The sequence below is a fragment of the Hyalella azteca genome, unplaced genomic scaffold (assembly GCF_000764305.2).
Source record: "Hyalella azteca isolate HAZT.00-mixed unplaced genomic scaffold, Hazt_2.0.2 contig13949, whole genome shotgun sequence".
NCBI classification, from domain to species: Eukaryota; Metazoa; Arthropoda; class Malacostraca; order Amphipoda; family Hyalellidae; genus Hyalella; species Hyalella azteca.
This window is the reverse complement of record NW_025943851.1, coordinates 162,280-181,813: the sequence shown is the minus strand read 5'-3', so window position 1 is coordinate 181,813 and position 19,534 is coordinate 162,280. Positions and strand designations below refer to the sequence as shown.

The window sequence follows — 19,534 nt, the reverse complement described above, 5'->3', positions numbered from 1 at the left end:
CTGATTTCCACTTCGAAGATATGCAGATCGTTTTCAAACTCAAAAATTTTAAAGATAATATTTTGAATAATTTGACCCAGTGGTTAAAGTTCAGGATACCAAGATTAGAGCAGAGAGGTGCGGGTTCGATACCAGCTCTGTGCGCCAGTTTTGGTCAGAATCGGCGAGAAGGCCGGGCGGTTAAGCAAAACAAAATTAAAGCAGTGAGTTGCGTGTCCAAGACCGCAACAAGCTGTGAATGTTCTGCGATGTAAATTATTATTATTAATATCATTAGTAGTAGTATTTTTTACTATTACAATAACTAATCTATAATTAGTTCACTTTTGCACGTACACGTGTAGTAAAGTTCCCACAAATTATTTTTTGTATGATTTCTCAATATTAAGCAGCATCCATGAGACCTTTCACAACTTTATTCACAACGCGCGAATTTTTTCAAGGCTGTCAATCGATGTACGAGTCTGATTAATAAACTTGATTGTTCTCAGTTCATGAACTCGGAGGGCTGACGAAATGAAGCTTGGAAGAGATGTTGGGGGGGGGGGGGTAGGGGTCAACTTTGATGAGGGACTCCATTATTTGATGCACAGAAATGGGTGATCTAAGAGGAGCCCTGAATGAGAATCGTCGAAAAGGATCGTTGTGGGATCAAGTTTTAAGGAGCAAACAGAAGCCATTCACTATGAGGCTTAATTGTGCCGCTGTTGGCATGGATTTCTGTGTATTAATTTACGCGCTCAATGATATAGTTGGATTTACCCCACTGTCTCGATGACGTATATTATTGCTATACTACTGTCATGAACGTGTGCGATATCAGTTTGCATCATCCACTGACGTTGATTTATCCGCCCGCTTCAAGTCAATTCTGTGAATTAATTTTTTTCTTTTTATCAGAGTCAAGTACAAATTGAGGTTATAAAGCAATTGATGTATTTTCTATACAACGTACAAAATCGTGATGCTCAAACTTTTTTCTCGTCTTGAAACTTTCTGTCCAATTTCGGCTCACCTTCTTTGAGCTTTCCTGCAGCCTGAATTCATTTAAAATACTGAAGCGAAGGCTGAACCAAAAACTAAGTTCCATTTGCCGTTCCAAGTTTCAGAACCTGAAGCCTAATAACATTTCTAAGGTAATCTCATCAGTGCCGAAGTTGTGATGTTCATCTGTCACAAGTTTTCAAGTGTGAGGCTTCCCTGGCCGGTCGTAAGATGTACGTGATAGCTGCAATTAAACTGAGAATAGTATTTTATTATTTACGATAACTGAAAAATAATTAAATGATGAAACCCAAACCCAACGTACGTTTGTGTTCTTGAGGACTGGCGGTTTTTACTTTTTGGGCAATACATTAGGATAATCGATCTTCGTATACATTTCACTGGTAATGCATTTTGCTCTAACTGTAATAGTTCTGCTTTTAAATTATGACGTGCGTTGTAAAGATTTATTTAGAGTATTTCTTTACTACATGGAATGTACGTAAGTTACTTGAGGCCACCATACCTCTTGGTATGCTGCTACTGTCGTTCATGTCGAGGGCTCGTATCCTTGGCGCAATGGTTGTCCTAACTTTCCCTTAACTAACTTTGGGACTCTGAGTAGCCCGCTAGTCCACAAAATCAAAGTCTTCTTCTGTCCTTTTCTCCTGGGACTCCGACAAACATGACGTCTTCATTGCCTTGCCAAGGCGCCAGCAACTAAATTTGTTCTTGACTCTGCAACTTTTCTAGGCGGGTAAGCCAGTCGTTAATTAAAATGATCCGTTCGTCAGAACTTTTTAGTGAATATTGTTGTGCGTGCTGTACTTTTTGGGATCTTTTCCTGCCACCTATTTGACATAATAATTTTGCCACTTAATAGATGAATTAGCTGTCAGTCCGTGCATACTTGATGTGTTTTTAATTCTATGTATTTTATGTGATAAGTGCAATTTAAATTGTTTACGGTCTCTTTGTTTTCCCATACATAAATTATTTAACTTTTTTCATAGTGCATGATGTTGGAAGAAATTCACACTTTCTTTGCCCACAACCAATGTATATTTTCTTTCGTTTCAGTTGCAGTACAACATCGCTCTGAAGACAGAAGACAGTGAGAAGGACGACTCCCAAGACTCCAAAAGCAAAGATCATTTGGATGAAAGTAAACCAAGTCGGAAGCAGAAGAAGAAAGACAAAAACGACGAGAGGAAGGGTCCTGTTGTGCTGGCTCCCCCTTACCTAAATATTTCATTGTCGGGCAACGTGCCTACCAAACCAACAACTTTCACACTCCATCTTCCGTGTACCGGAGCCGCGAGCGCTGAAGTCTATGTCACTCTGAATATCAATGTGACGTCGCACAGACCTTCCTTGCCACCGATAGAACTCTATTTTAGACGGAGGAAAATTTGCCTTCAAGGTGGGCACAAACTTTTCGAAGCCATGAATAAATTTACTCTGGATATACAAGAGCTTTCTGTGTCAATTCATTTTTAACTTTTTGAGTGTCTGTCGGTGGGCATTTGAATATCTGCCTAGTTACCATTCAATATGCCACGTTCCTTCCTGTGGTCGTGATGAATGCAAGTTTATTCAAGTATTTTGCCGCGATATTCTTTAAAGGCTACATTAAGAAGCGTGCCGGGGAAGTTCCAACTTTTCCGTTGCAAGTTTTTGGTGGAATTTAAATTTTTGGCTTCATCTTTAGAGGAATTGTGGCCGAATTCGAATATCATTCTTTGTTTTATTGGCTAGTTATTTTGAATTTATTAAGGAATATTTATTGATGTTTCCCCGGGTTTTGTATGCCTTATCAAGTGTCTTACCTTTAACCTCATTAAGAACGCTTTTCTACTCATTGTCCTTTTTCTAATCTGTCAAGCTCGTTAGTGATTTGGGATGGAGTACCTTATAAGGCAAAGAAACTGGTCATCACATTAATTAATAAGTCATCGCTTACACCGATTAGGGTTAGGTATGATGCCCACAATATTCCGTTCATACGTACGAACGAATTATATATAGTCAAAAATCTCGAAACTTGACGATTGTACAAATTTCAGCTTTTAAAATTCATGAAAAATTCACTTTTCCATGATAAATGCTTTTTTTAATCTGTTTTCGTCCCTCTTGTTCCTCGCCATTCCAAGGATACCAGGGGAGTTCGCTTCAACTTAACGCCGGTTCGTTAACAAGTGAAAGAAAAAAGCGGTACAGTTTATATTGCGTAAAAATTTTAAATGCACTGCCTGATTCTGACATTCTTGCTGCGCGTCATTCCAGGTCAGTCTTCTGGTGCGTACGCCCCACACCAAGACCCCCAGGAGGATCCCCCCGCCCTGGTATCCCCAGCGCTGTACTACGGCCTGTGCGGCGCCGGGGCTCTCCTGATGGTGGTGCTCAGCCTCCTGGGCGCCGCCTTCGTGAGGCGACGCGTCAGGGAGAAGAGGCAGCGCGACCACTGCACCCTTACGTTAGTTTGGCGGCTGGACGCAGCTCTGTATTTCTATTTTATTTTAATCGAATGTTTCTTTACTTGGTCCGCGAGGTTTTCGAACGATTTTTTGAGCGAATTTTGGGGGTGAAGGTTATGCGCTGATTTTTATCTGAGAACATGTGAAGAGTTTACGATTATATAGCTTATGTTGTTGCTTTTACTGGATTCAGTAGCTTGTACCTCTACGGTAAAAGCTGAAGAATCGTTAATTTGACTAAAATCGATCTTCTCTTGAGTTTCATTCGAACTTCCTTTTTGGGTTTAACATTTCCTTTTCTCTGTTGTTCATATGTCACGTGATATAAGGGCTTTGTCGCAGTTGAGCGTTCTCTGGCAACCAAACGTCAATTCTAATCTCGCACCGCAGGTCCAACTGCGGAAGCGACCAGAAATCGCGAGTGGGCACCACTTCTTCCCTGCTATCGCCCCTATCAAACAACGTTTACACACCAACCAACCACACATACACTCCATCCACACACACCTACACACTTCCCTCGTCAGTAACGAGCAACTGTTATGCGTCTCTTACGCAGCTGCCTGTTAGCCCCACGCAAACATTGCCTCATCCACCGACCCAAACACTGCCGAGGAACTCTTCCTCCTCAACGTCTGTACGCGAGCACAATGCCTCTGCGGCGTCACTGTCGACGCCCGCTGGAAGTACTTCGGTTGCCTCCCTAACATACGGACCTATGTCAACGGCATCTCTGTCTCACCCGGCAAGCATCTCTGGGCCAAAGATCTCCGGATCTTTGGCTCGTGACTGCAGCCTCCCAACTTTCCGGCCCACGACCACAGGATCTCTGGGAGGCTCCAAAAACTGCACACTCACCACGACGGCGTCTGGCGGCAGTCGCAACAGTACGATAAATAAACGCGAGCTTCTCGTCGACCCTTGCATGGCGCAGATGCAGGAGAACTTCAAGCACCTCCAGGTGAGTGACATCAATAGCTGATGTGATGTGGCGACGCAAAAGTTACATTTTTTTCCGAGGGTCGATCATTTTCTGGTTTGTTTTATGAGAAAGATTTTGCTCTTGTGCATCCGTGATCGCATTTTTGTTACATTTTCGCATTTTACTGCCGGTGTGGGTTAAATTTTTCCTAATTTTTTTGCATTCATGGCTTGGTTCGCTTTCTTCCTTATTTTCGGGAATCAGCGTGTATTCTGTATCGATTCAGATAATCTGTTCATGAACTCATTTTTCCGTGTCATCTTTTAATATTCTTGTTCTTATTTTCTCGCTTACAGCCTAATGGCTATAAACAGCAAACCACATAGCTCGATTTCGTTGACACTGCTATTTATGTTAAATACATTCATGAGTAATGAATGCGTTTATTTTATCTGCCGCAACTATTGAGGAACATAAAAACACGACAAGAACATTAATTCCTGTCTGGTTGTGTGTCGGCAATTGTCTGTACAGCTCCAATAGGGCAGAGAAGTGACAGCTTCCGCCGGGCTCTCACGCGAGCTGTAGAGGCGTCGAAGAGGAGCAGCACAAATAGCTTATTTTATGAGGTCGCCGCCTCGACTTAAATTATTGTAGGCTTGACGGACGCGAGAGATGGATGAGCGCTCGAAACATTCGAGTGCTCTGCTCCACACGAGCCACCGAGCAAGAATTTATGCACGCTGAGCAACTGCCGGAAAATTTCCCTTTGTGTCATGAGGGAAATTTATGAAGGGAACGTTCAGAGACCTTTGCTGCTCTAGGACGCTTTAGGATGCATTAACGAACACTGAGGGTGTTGGTTCTGATCACTGAAAACTGCGGGTGTTTAAAATGCACGAGATAATTTTTTTTATCGAAACTATAAACTGTTTTTATGAGACTTATTTTTGCATCTTGCAGGCATTCTCCTTCATTCATGTACTTTATTCTACTCAGTCAAACTGTGCTGTTAAACAATATTTATAAGCAATGACTTTTCAGATTTTTAAAATTCTTTTTACCTTTTTATTAATTATTAAATTGGGATATGGTAGCTGGGACTCCTTTGAAAGCTTATTTTTGCATTTTGGTACCATACGAAATGGCCTAAAAAATAAAAATAACGGTCCTGTCCATATGAGTATTTCCACAAACGTATCGCTTTTTTTACTGGAAGACGGTAGTGTTATTAAAATACTTGATGTTTGCATGCGGTTTAGGAATTCAGCGAGTTATGAATTTTCATAAAAAATCTCTTAAAAGTTAGAAGCTCCGTAGAGTATCTGGCCGAGAGACTCTCACGTCTTTTATTCGCATGGCTCGAGGAGCCTGCATACACCGCCTTCTTCCACTCACAGCCACGCATATGGGCACTAGTGTGTGGTTTGTCAAGTTCTTATGTAATTAAAATAACTGTTATCTGACTTAATTCTTAGTTTGCGTTAAATCTGTGAGCTGGCCTACATATGACCGAGAACAGTATAAACGCTTCCGATTAGCAAATATCAATGCTTATCTTGATTTCATTCACAGCTTTCTCATCGGAACAGTACATTTATTGTTCACGCATTCTTTGCACATGATCCGTATATTCTCAACGCATTCTTGCTCAAATCTGAAAACATGTGTGATTAATTTTTACATTTTGCCAAGACTTATTACTTAATTCCTTTTTTGTCCGGTACCACACTTGACGCTGAATTGTTCAATTATTTTCAAATAGGTCTTCAGATTTTCGAATGTACTTTATAAATTCGTGTTTCTTTTGTATTGAAGATTTATTTTCATTTATCTCACGCTGCCAAAAGGACATGAACATGTGTTCATGTCCATGGACATGTGGTCCATATAACTGCATTTATGGACACGTGGACAAAATATTCTACTTGGGTGTATCCGTTTTTATATTAATGACCCATTTACATGAAATAGTGTTAAGCGTATGACCGCGTCATATCTACATACTGCACGAGTTCAAATAAATGCTCTATTTTGATAGGTTTTCTTGAAAATAGGTCCAATAAGAGCCGTACCCGTTTGGTACGGGCAAGCAAGACTGCGTCGTATCCAAGAGCTGCGTGGCAAATTTATTGCTGAGACGTCTCTACTAAATTGGGAGAATTGTGCTGTGGGGATCCGTAGGCGCAGAAATGGCAAGAGCACAGCATGCTACGAGGCGCAGAAATGGCAGAGCATTCGGCATCAGTAGATGCGGAAGTCACCAGAGCTGAGCAGTCTACTAGACGCAGAAATGTAGAGCATCGGGCATCAGTAGATGCGGAAGTCGCAAAAGCATATGGATTCATGAGATACAGAGATACACGAGTTGTGTTTGTGAACAGAGCTGCCGATCTGCGTAGATAAGTACGACAAGAGAGCAAAATGAGTTAATAGCAGTACGAGGTCTAAATGTATGCAGCGGCATCGTGCAAATTTTCTGTGATAGATGTGCTGTGCTTGGTCGTATTTGCGATGTTGTGATAAAAAAATACAGAAATCGCCGAAGCTTGCGCGGTAAATAGGGTTCAACCATACCCACATATTATTTTATATTGTTGCATCTACCCATTCATTCGCTTGTAAATGTATGTTCACAAAAAAAATGTATGTTGCACGCGCAGGTTGACAGACGACGCGTGCGTCTGACATGCGTGCTGCTGGAGGGCCGCTACGGGCGACTGTACCGCGGTTGCATCCAGGCGGACTCCCCTCATCCTGACACTCAGGCAAGTGCTGCTTAGTTATGTAGGAGAAATATACGAGGGAGTTGCTTCTTAAGATAAAACACATTGCAAACTTATGCTAAATTTTTCAGAAACATTTCCAGATTTACGCTACGCTACCCGAGAGCAAGCATATTATATAAACTTATTCAGATCTGAATAAAATTATTGGAAGTATATGTGTACTAAAGCCCCGGTAATAGCGTTTTGTATGTTTTGACGTTAAATGAGTAGTGTACGCTTTTAAATTTTTTTGATTGTTTAGATTAATTAGTCACAAGGGGAAATGCATGGGCCGTTGAAGTTATTGTTCGGAACTCAGCATCAATGAACACGGGAAAGCCTTCTGTATAATTACTATATTGATTCCTAAATACAGCATTTCATCCGAGTCTGCAGTATTTTTTTCATTATATCAAATCAACAAACGGAAGAAGGAGCAAGATGAACATAGAAGTGTCGGTTCTTGATTTTTCATCCACCCAACAACAAAAAACATAATGATAAATTATGACAATCCCATATTTCTACGCAGTCTGCTGTAGATTTCTTCATTAATGTCAATGTGTGGCCGACAATCCCCAGTGACGATGCTCTTAAGAGAAGAAAACTCCACGGAGCGCTCCATCTGTTTCTGCCACGGCAATTAGCTGACGCAATTAACGTCCCGTTGCCCCTAATCGATTGTAGCTGTCATGCCCAACGCAGCCGCCTTCCTTAATAATATGATACGTTTCTTCAAGATTGCTGTTGACTTACTGGATGATACATTATATCGTGAATACATCACACGTGCACTTCACCGTGTTTAGTCGAATGTTTTATTTGATGATGAAGCGAAACTCAGTAATGTCTTGGTTGTGATCATAATTTCATATGAAGACAATAAAGTTTGCCTATCACGAATGATTCGAGTGAATGCGTGAATATTTTTTGTATATATTTTTGTATTATTGTTAGATTGATAGTTGCTGCGTTAGCGATAACATCCTTTCAATAAAGTTTGTTGAAACATGAAACAACAATGGCATGCACTTTTCCATATATCTTCTTGCAATTTAGCAATTCCATTTGCAAGCGTTCGATCGGGGTTTATACATTTCGATCGAGTCAAGTTCAGGCTACAACTGAAGGGAACTTAATGGTTTTATAATTTCTTTGGGAAGGAAATTTCTTAAAGAAACTATAAAAACTGGGACTATTTTTTCATCATGTTGCTAAATTATGAAATGAAAAGTTAATTATTTGCTCTCACTTTAAAATTGTAAGTACGAGAACATTGTCGTACTGCAGCGGGTAATGTATATATTCTTTTGGCGATGCTATACTATCTGTTAAAATTTACAGCAATGTAAAAGTATACTATTTTATTTTTTACATCCGCAGAGGCCTGTAAAAATCGATCAATTGGTTTCAGTATTTATTTCCAAAAAGCCTCTCCCCTTTGATTTTATTTACATATGTGCGAGTGCTGTACGAGTGTCCATAAATTTGATTGACATATGTGTAAACATTTCTTAAAATTTATATTTATAAAAAGTATATATATACAGAATCTATACAAAATATAATAAGTGGTGCGGTATTTGCGGTGCAGGTGCTGGTGAAGACAGTGCAGTGCAGTGCAGGACAGCAGCAGGTACGACAGCTGTGCAGGGAGGTGGCGCGGCTGGCTAACGTGCAGCACAGAGCTGTGCTCTCCATGGCCGCCGTGTCCCTCGCAGCCTCCGCTCCTCCACTTGTCATCTTCCCCGACATTGCCTTCCATAACCTCAAATTGTGAGTGGATATTTAACAAAAATCTTTGTTGGTAAAATTAATTACTGTTTTGGAATTTCGTTTGCCCACCACACCAGGCATCTGATGTTTGAAAAACGTTTATTAACGTTATTTCGTCGATATAAATTCGTGATTTGAATGGCGTGACATCAGCACCCTATTTCTGATGCTCATAAATCCAGCAAAAATACACCTGGGTAACCAAGAATAGTTCAAATTTCTTATTCATTAACTGGTCTACCATTTAAACTGAAAAAATTTAGCTTACTGATCATTTATAGACGATAAGTTTGAAAATGCGTACATGGTGAGGCTATAATGATCATCTTCAATAAGTATTTTGTAAATGTTGCTATCTATCGTTTTCCACATTGTTTGCTATAGAGAAGACTTATTAACAAAACTTTTGGGTTCATATATAAAATGCAGCCCTGGAATTCAATCGATACGTTAAATGCAGTATTATTTTACCTATCTCAATTCGACTCTATCTTTCGTTTAGCCGCATCAGATTTTCCCTAGGCAGTTTTCAAGCGTTCGACCTTTGCTTAGTGTTTCCAAGTGTTCATTTCACTCAAATTGTAACATTTCTGCAATAATTTCTCGAAATTCGATCTATTGCTTATTTATTATTTGATCTCGACATGTTTTTCACACGTCGCACTAAAAACCCCTGCACATACCATCAGCTTCGTGTCGCCCCGCAATCCCGGGCTGTCAGCAGCAGAAGCGAAGTTATTTTATTTCTATGGTTACATGAGTACGACGGGCGCGCTCCACTTGCCTGTAATGCGGAATCGTAGCGCAATTTCTCGGGGGAGCTTTGAAGCTCCATTATCACGTCAATAAGATTTCTGTGGCACGCATCAAGGCAAGGCTCTCGCTCTAGACGCTATCCATCCTCTCGCTGAAGCTTGTCGATCGAGCGACGGCTTGCGGATCCCTAGGACCGAGCAGCACTTACGCCTGCTTGATCTCGGGCAATTGGATGCACGGGGGCGATCAGCGCCAATAAAATGCTGGAAAATGAAACCTGCTTTTGCGAGTTTGCTTATTAATCTGTAGGTTGTGTATTGCATTTGAATTACTTTCTGTCCAGTTATTTTCTGTCCAGTTATTTTGAATTACTTTATGTCAAGTTATTTATTTTTATGAGTATGAAAGAATTATGAGCGTAAAGTCCTCCCTGAGAATTTATACATGATTTTAATAAGATTCGCTATGTCGTGTCCTCTAAACTCAGAAAAAATGCTAACTTTCTTGTATTTGCTACATAAAATTAATTTTGTGCGTTTAGTATGAGATTGTTTATCTTTGTGCAACCGTCAAAATTTAGTTACCCCCAATCTTTGGCTCAGACGATCGGAACAACATGTTATAAGAACACTTCCAGCTATGAATATAATACGGTAAATGTACGTATGTGTGTAGATTCATTTGATTGTTCGGGCCACTGTTGGGGCTCATTGGGTTTTTTCACTTCACTGTATGAATACAATAACTTTAGTTTTCATTTTCTTAGCAATAAAATCTTGCTGGAAGTGTCAGCCAAAATACGTACTTCATCTCAGTCTAAGGCCTGAGATATTCTGCAGTATTAGTAGGCGCGTTATCTAAGAATCAAGCTGCCACTGTTGTGCGGCACGGCTGGCCTCAGCTCTAATGGCGGCAAATGGATTTATGATGAGGTCGAGCGACGAGAGCTCTCAGAGATTTGTTTTAGGTTTTGTGAGCCTCGTATCAGAAGAAGAAGACGAAAGCGTCGTGTTAATGGCCCGCGCATTCTTGGCAATTCTCTGGGATTTGTTGATAATCCTGGCTTGTCAAGAGCCAAAGAGAGTTCTTTTGATGGTGGTTTTGTGAGCATGAGGCGGACAAATTGAGCTGTTCCTTAACTCATGCTGCTAAAATAGGTTCATCAACTGTGGTGATGTAGCAATAATGAAAAACGCGATGTTATGACTTGTTTTTTATGGATTATTATCTGTCGTAATTTAAGGTGACACCAGTCTTTGTTGAACAATAAAGCGTGTTATGCCGAAACTTGTAATAATTTTCTTAGAATAGACACACATAATTTTCCTACAATTGACAGTTCTTGTGCTACTGACCAGCTGGGATATGCATGAATTAAAGGATATATATCTACTTTTTTAGGAGCAATTATCTTTATTTTTGATAATTGGTAAACTTAGCTTTTTCTAATTTATGTTCCTGTTCGAAAGCATCGTAAAAAATTATTATTATAGGATCGGTGTTTATAAGAATGTTCGTCCACGTCTCATTTTGTACTTAAATAGTGTTTGCAGGTGCTTTGATTCTTTTATAGCAAGTTTTAAGGGATAAAATTGCGACAAGTATTTATACGACCGTACCCACTAAAGAGCGCTATATTCCTTAGTATCCTTAGTATTTGTTTGGGACATAGCAGTCCCAGGCCACGATGGATCGCCGCCTCTGATTATCGTTCATCCGCCCTCATTTGGGCCACCTGATGCACGATGCTGTTGCTTGCTTCTCGCCGCTGGTAGTGTTGCAGGGGAGGTCGATCTGGGATTGTGCTCAGGAACACGAACTCCCCCTCTCTTAGATCCCTTGGTAGGGCGTTGAACAGCCTTGGTCCTGCCACGGAGAGTGATCCTTCTCGCAGGGATTGAAATCTGACTGCGGATCTGTTACGCAGGGGAGGGATCTTGCACAGTCTCCCCCTTCTCTCGTTGTGATATGTCTGAATCTTGAAGGTCTCGCTCTCGAAGTTTGGCACCATTCCGGTTATCATTTTCCATGTGTACAGAATGACATACCTCTCCCGTCTCCTCTGCAGTGAGTACAGACTCAGTTGCTGTAACCTCTCCCAGTAGTTAAAATTCTCCATCCCTCTGATCCTGGAAGTAAAGGTTCGTTGGACTCCTTCCAGTTGCCGTATTGCGCCTAGTGTGAACGGAGTCCAGAGCTGGCAGCAGTATTCAAGGATAGGTATTACAAGGGCTCTGAAGAGTGTGATCATCGGTTCCGCTTCTCTCGTTCTGAACGTCCGCCAGATCCACCCCATCTGTTGTCTACCTTTTGCGGTTATTGCCGGTATGTGATCACCAAAATTGACCTGATTGTTCATCAACACTCCTAGATCGCGAACGAGTCGCTTCTCTTCGATTTCCGAGTTGTCAGGTGCCAGGTAGCGGTGATCCATTCCAGCTCTTCCGGTTCCTCTGTACCTCAGGACCTCAAACTTGGTCACGTTGAACTGCATGTTGTTCACTAGGGCCCAGTCATATATTGCAGAGAGGTCTTCTTGTAACCTCTCACTGTCCGTCCTGTCTGTGATGTTCATTAATATCCTGGTGTCGTCCGCGAATGACGATGCAGTGGCGTGGTTCACTGCCACATCTATGTCGGCGATGTGGATGAGGAAAAGGATTGGGCCGAGTACCGTTCCCTGTGGTACTCCACTCTTCACCTTAGCCACGCTCGATCTCGAGCCTCCAACAACTACAGCTTGTAGTCTTTCTGTTAGGAAGCTGTGGATCCATGCCAGCAATTCACCTCCGACTCCCAGCAGTCTTAATTTTCTGAAGAGCACCCCATGGTCGACTTTGTCAAACGCTTTCGCGAAGTCCAAATACACCACGTATTGTTAATCAAAGTATAGCCCAAACTTAGACCAAGAATTCGAGTCAGAAATCTAAAGTCTTTCGAGTCAGAAATCTAAAATTATCAGGAACATTTTGGTTATTGTGCAGGTTTCTGAAGAGCAGATCAGTGCACCTAACTCCTGGGGACCTGCAGCAGGTGGCACTGCAGGCGGCGCAGGCTCTGGCCTTCCTGCACTCCTGCAACATCCTGCACTCTGATTTTGCTGCACGCAACTGCTTGTGAGTGGCTCTTATATGAAATAATTTTATTCGTTCCATTAATGCATCGAGCATTTCTTATGAAGGGTGAAGATGTACACCATATCAGAAAACTGGTCTTATTGCTTCAATGTCTTGAGATATTTATAAAAAGCTTCCATCTCCTTAAAGGCTACTTTCTCGCTTTTGCAAATTCTTTTCAATTTCCAAAGGAATAAAAACGCTTATTGCTTGAAAATTCTACAAGTTTATTTGACCTAAATAAATATTTTACATCATTTGACATAAACAAGTATTTTATATTCCTAAAGGTAATTATTTTCTTCGTAGAAAATAGCTTGTATAAAACTCGTTGCCAATTATTGCTGAAAAATCATGTCTGCATCTAAATTTGAAATTTCTGCATGCGAGCACGATACTAGACCTCCAATTTGTAAATTTTCTCAGTGAAGCGTATTTCCTGAGCAGCGCATTGGTCTAGGCGTGCGTCGGTGAACGAGCCAACTTTCTTACAATGTTCCTTTGAACTTGTACTTCTCAGCCTAATTCGATTTCCAGGCCCATCTCCTTCCAGTGCTCATTTCCATGTTGTTCGCTCGCTACTGCGCTCCCCTCACTTGCGTGGAGAGTTTTTTCTTGTCTGGATATCATCTATTCTTTCCTTGTCTAGTGCCGTGGTTTATATAGAATTTTTTATTCTAGATTCAACATAACTCACGTTTGTAGTTTTTGGATATTTTTAATGTAACAATTTTTCATACGAGTTAGTGTAATGCTTGTTCGGAGATCTTCGTTCAAATTCAGTCTTCCTGATCAATACTTAGTTCTGAAAGTTTTGAAGATGTTTACTTCAAAAGTTTAAAGGTTTAGTTTCCCGCTTACATTTGCATAGATATATTTTATTTGCTGTTCAGTTGAAAATATTTCTACGTTCAGATTGAAAAAATAAATATTATATATTGATGTTGATAGCTTTAATTTGATAATCTTCCGTTGCTCACGCGCATCTTGGATGAAATGGAATAATTTTTAGATTTTTAATTTGAAATCAGCTTGGTTTTCTCATATCATCTTTTTGACATGAATCTTAAAAATAAGATAAATCTAGTAACTGGGCCCATGGAAAAGTTTTCAGTTATTTTCTGTTAGGTGTATTTATGCGGTTGTATTTCATGAATTTTTAACCGATTAATCTTTTAAAAAAACTTTTGCCTAGATATTTGAAGCAGTTCTGGGGGTCACTGGTCCTGATAACATTATTCGAATTCATCGGTCGGACTCCTTTTACTTATCTTCATAAGCGGGCGGTATAAAATACGTAGCCTTTTTTATTCTTCTTTGCCGCAGCATCCTGAACTAGATGCAGCTGCGTGTAGATAAATTATTTTATTGATCTTGCGTTATGAAATACGTTAAATGTTTGTTTTTCTTTGCCTCAACATCACGGACCAGCTTCATCTGCATGCAAATCTATTATTTTCATGACCATGCAGTAAAAAGTACTTTAAATCTGTTTTTTTCTTTGCCTCAGCATCACGGATCAGCTGCAGCTGCGTGTAGCAGATTCCGCCTTGTCTGACGACCTCTTCCCTGAGGACTATCACGTGCTCGCCCCGGTCACGTCCAACGGCGACGCTGCCGCCATCGTTCGGCCCGTGGCGTGGATGGCGCTCGAGGCCATCACTGAAGGCGTCACTTCACAGCCAGCTGATGTGGTCAGTCTTTTTAAAAGCGTGATTCTGGTCTTAAAGCGTAAATTGCTTCTTCTTCAATATAACCGGGTCGTTTAAGTTATCAGTAACTGAGATAAGTTCTTTTTAGTTTCATTCCCATGATTGATCATAAAACTTAGGCCTAATTATTTTCAGGCTTAAGCCGAAGTGGTCTTATGTTAAGATTTGCGTGAGATGTAGTTCATACGCTCATAATTTGAAGTTATTTATGTTACTTGATTTCACTGACTCATTAAACATGCTTTGGAACTCATATTCTGGCAGTGGTCTTGGGGAGTCCTGGCATGGGAGCTCAGTACTCTGGCCCAGCAGCCGTACCAAGATTTGTCACTGTCGCTGCTGCCAGACTACCTGAGGGACGGCTACCGCTTGGCTCAGCCTGCCACGTGTCCAGATGTTCTGTACCAACTTATGGCTTTCTGCTGGGCCATCAACCCGCAGCATCGCCCGCGAGCAGCGCTTCTGGTAGAATATTTACTGGGCCTAACTCAGCAACCTTTTTCCTCCCTAAACCAAACTTTGGTCCCTACAGTTCACGACTTCCAGCTTTCCAATCACATTCCAGCGTCGTCATTCCTGCATAATTCAGCGTCGGTGGGTGCGGATCTGAAGAGATTGAACCAAGGATACCACTCGACTTTAATGAATACATCTGCTTCTTTGGGTGGCGACATAAAAGCTTTCTCTCACCAATTCCACTCGCATTCCTTGAATCCCTCGTCTTCTTGCGCGATATCCAAGTCTGACTTGAAGGGCCTCAGTCAACTGGCCCCGCATTATTCAAAGCCTGCTTCTTTAATGGCCAACGGTGAAGAGATGACCACCGAAGACGAAGATGTCAACGCCGACGTTAATGACACTTTAGGAGGTGACGTGTACAGCACTCCTAGCACGTCTGAAGGGGACATGCAGCCCTGGAGATTTTTTCCCCAACGTCTCCCCAATGGAGCGATCTCCGTACCACCGCCCTTGCCCCCTGCCAATGGGTCTTTGCACCCTGTGAGGGCGCCTCGCCCCCCGCAACCTCTTCCGAACTCCAGCAACACCATCGTCTTATGACCGCAGTATGAACTCCCAGAAGATGCACGCAAAAATATCGTTTAAGACAAGAGTTTTTTAATGTATGTGCTGTGTCTTTCCAATAGTTTTCTCTTCGTAAATCTTTAATTTCATCGAATGTAGAACCTCTAATATTTTCTATATAAACTTTGCGAAGATTAAAGTGAGAAAAGTGTTTTGAAAAAATTCCTCGGCAATATTAGTCATGAATCCGGCTCTGAGTTACAGTGATCAACGTATAAATAAATGCTTTGGAACTTCATTGAGTAATATATTATAATCTTCATTGAGTGGTGTGCAGTTAGATTACGAGTAATCAAACTCATGAGTGATATTATATGCGATGTTTTTATAATCATTAGTTTTGAATATCTATCTATCTTGGATTTCTTGATGTTGTTGCGGCAGTTTCTGGATCATTTCTTGTTTCTCTAATTTCATGTTGATTTAAAAAAAAAAATAAGTAAATCGTTGACAGCAAAATTATTCCACTGTCAGTTTTTATTCTCATGAACAAATTAAGCAAGATGATATTAATAAACTATGAAAAGATGAATTATTGTAGGCATTAGGTGGTTTCTAGTCATTAATTGTCTTGTGAATATTGAATTCATTAGCCGTTTTCGCATGAAAAATTGTAGGCCATTATCCCTAGTGTTTTTTTCATTAAGAAAATACACGCGGATTGAGGATCAAAATGCAGTTACATCGAAGAGAAATTCTTGCGATGTATGGATGCTTTTAGAATAATGCATTTAGCCTGTGCCGAGCTTATCCATCTTTTGAATTTTCAAATAAAGATTAATAAAACAAAATGTCATGTGCGATAACTAGGAAAATTAACTATTTTCTTTTATAAACAATTTTAGATGAATAGGCTTTTACTACTTGAGGGAAATTGCGTGCATTGAAATATATTGTTACGGTATCACTCCATTCAATGTTTCGTTCTGTCCAATAAAATTGCACTGACTTCAATCTTGGCATTATTTTTTTTAAATAACTCACACGACAGCACGATTGAAGAACGGAAATCACCGTTGAATATTCAGCCTTCAGTTGAGTGCTAGAGATCGGCGATATTTTGGTATCTAAACATTAAATTGGTTGTTCCTCAATATAATCGTTCGTGTTGTACTGTGCAGGTATATATTTTAGCTGTTCATATTACGTATAAATGGGCTCGTTCCATAACTTTTTCCATATTATCCTCAGTCGGATTGACATGATCCATATTATCCTCAGTCGGATTGAATGGTTACTTAATTTTTGGTACTTCCTTTTGGCTGATAATTAATGTCCGTCAATTCAGGCCTCGCGTTGTTTTTTATCTGCGACCTGATCTGTTGCCAATCACTCGGCGAAGGAAAAATCCTCAGAACCAGTTATACGGAGCACTCGATTATATCCATTGTAATGCATTTAAAATATAATTGTAGATATTTTGCTCGCTTGTTGTCCGCTGCCATCGGCCAAAGAATTTCGTCCTCAATATTTTGCAATGTACGTCCGTCAAGCAGCCATTCTTTGCAATTAATTGTAGAATAATGATCACCCTAAAATAGAAATCAATTTGTGATGGTGACTTCACTGAACTACTGTTTCCATTTGTGTTTTTTAACTTTTCTCATCGCGACTTTTCTATGTATATGAATAATGTCCTCTAATTGTTTTAATTTAACTCTTTGTTGATCTCAAGCTGTCACTATTAATCTATCATTTTTTTATTCGGTTAGGGTAGAATCCGGCATGGCTTCTGCCGGGTGATTCTCTTCTATAATTTTTTCTAATAACTTTAATGGATTAGATTTCTTCTTAGAAGCAAATTGAACATCACTCCGACTAAAAACGTGCCTATGCAGTCGTAAAACTCAGGTTATAATTTCTCCAGAAATTACTGCCCAAATTTATAAACCATTCATAACATGGCCGTCGCAATTAATATAAGCTTCCCTGAACATTGCCGCGTTTGTCTCGTCCATTTTCATTGTATCCCATTTGTGCGTGGTATAAATAATTCTGTTGGCATGCCATGCTTTGTTGATATGATGAAGCTCACCGCTTCTACTGCTATATCGCTGCACTTGAATGGAATATTTAAATTACCGCACTGCACGCCAGACGACTCGGTGCTTTGAAGCTGCCACTGCGGACGCTTTGCTTTGCTGCTACCCGCGTGCGGACACCAGCGTACCGAGACTGCGCGCTCTGGCGTCGTTTCGTAACTCTTATGAATAGAACTATATAATAGTTCTAATATAATAGAACAAATGAATCGTGTGTTACGCGAGCTGTGCGTGTGCAATTTAATGAAATTAAACGACTGGAATTTATTAAATACATTTCATGTTTGATAGAATTTACTCTAGGCATATGAGAAGAGGTAAGCAAATGTGTTGTTTTGATTTGAGAAGCAACCTTACATTTAATGAGTTTTGAGAAGTGTGTAAATTCATTTTTATGAAAACGACTACTCCTATGGTGCTAAAAATTGGATCATTTGGATGTTGTCAGATAACAAGGGAATTAATGTCCTGAGGTTTTAACGGGATTATCAGTTAAGAAATTGAACCTATTGTGCTTTAATTATGTAATAATTTAAGCGATACTTCAATGTATTTAAAACAAAATTTGAGACATCTCAGTTTGCTGTGCTCGTACTAAATGCCTCACCTATCGATAAATTTCATTTAATGCCATTATAAATTAATTTGTAGTTTTTAGATTCCTTAAACAATGCTGGAAAACCTTTTGTATTCTTAACAATTTGAATAGCAAAAAACTTTTCATCCAATGATCATGTCCGTTTTATGCAGAACGTAAATGTCGACATGTATTGCGTTCTCTGGTTATAAGGTTTCATGAAATAAAATTTTTGATGCGAGTCTCGAATATTTGCCACATACCTGGTATTATATTTATCTTGATGAATAGGTAACAATGCTGAGATATTTCTCAGTGCCATCCAAGTTTAATAACACAAAAGGCTTGACCAAGCTTAATGGGAAGGTTGAGCATCACATGGTCCCAATATGTTCAGTCGAAATCGTCAAAATGAATTTATCAAAACATTCTTCATGGTCTCTAGACGTCACATTCTATCATAGAAATTATTTAGGGAAGAAATATCAGCTGTGAGAATGGACCCTCGTTCTCAAGTTTTCTATTCTGATCAAATTCGTTTCAAGAGTAAAAATTCGAAGCTTGGACAAAATTAAAAGAAAAGCAAAAACGTAGACTCAAAAATCGTTTCTCTCGTGCACGTGCTGCTAATTTAAGGAATTCATCTTTTATGATAAAAATTTGTATTGTTTCTATAATTCGCGATATGTGCGGTGGACTGCTTATTAAGTAAATAGCTGTAAATAATGTACATATTAACGTTGAATAATGTACATGTTAACGGAAGAATGATGACGTCAATAACTTCAATTTGTTTCTACTTCGCTTGAGAAGATGTATCATAATAACCATTATTATTATCATATGTCGTAGCCTTTCTACTGGAGTCACCGAGAGCGTGTCATGTTATTAAATAAATCGTATATGACAATCGCTGGTTTATTACTTATCCATTCGGGTAGCAACATCGCAATGTGATCGAATTTCCACCAATTAAAATATCTTTGATACTTGGGTGAATATTTTCATTTATATAGTGGCTATTTCGAAAAATTTACATTATATTATTCTCTCATGAACTCAATGAGAAAGCTAGTCTTTTTTTCGTTTGATTTTTTTGCCTTTTTTTTTGTTGCTCCTATTTTGTGTATTTTAATAGAATATCAGTAATTCGATGATTCTCATGGCAAGCGTATGATTCACAAGTCGTGAACAGGTTATTTATATTAACTGTCATGTTTGAGGTTCGTAATTAAAACAAAGTCATTTTACGATAGAAAATTGATATCGCTGAACCACAACACTCTTGGCTCACTGCCAAAATAAAGTTCTCAACTAGGTC

The 19,534-nt window shown here is 39.8% G+C and overlaps 1 protein-coding gene across 1 annotated transcript in view; it reads left to right on the top strand.

Moving 5' to 3' along the window:
• Positions 1 to 15,979, top strand: part of LOC108672275 (tyrosine-protein kinase Dnt) — a 68,375-nt gene extending 52,396 nt beyond the window's left edge. Inside the window, exons 3-10 of the mRNA XM_018159914.2 lie at positions 2,065 to 2,407; positions 3,271 to 3,460; positions 3,852 to 4,422; positions 7,047 to 7,151; positions 8,746 to 8,927; positions 12,668 to 12,799; positions 14,310 to 14,493; positions 14,776 to 15,979. Of these exons, the coding sequence (XP_018015403.2) occupies positions 2,065 to 2,407; positions 3,271 to 3,460; positions 3,852 to 4,422; positions 7,047 to 7,151; positions 8,746 to 8,927; positions 12,668 to 12,799; positions 14,310 to 14,493; positions 14,776 to 15,570 (2,502 nt within the window). The 3' untranslated portion in view covers positions 15,571 to 15,979. The remainder of the gene's footprint in view (positions 1 to 2,064; positions 2,408 to 3,270; positions 3,461 to 3,851; positions 4,423 to 7,046; positions 7,152 to 8,745; positions 8,928 to 12,667; positions 12,800 to 14,309; positions 14,494 to 14,775) is intronic.
• Positions 15,980 to 19,534: the final 3,555 nt, after the last annotated feature.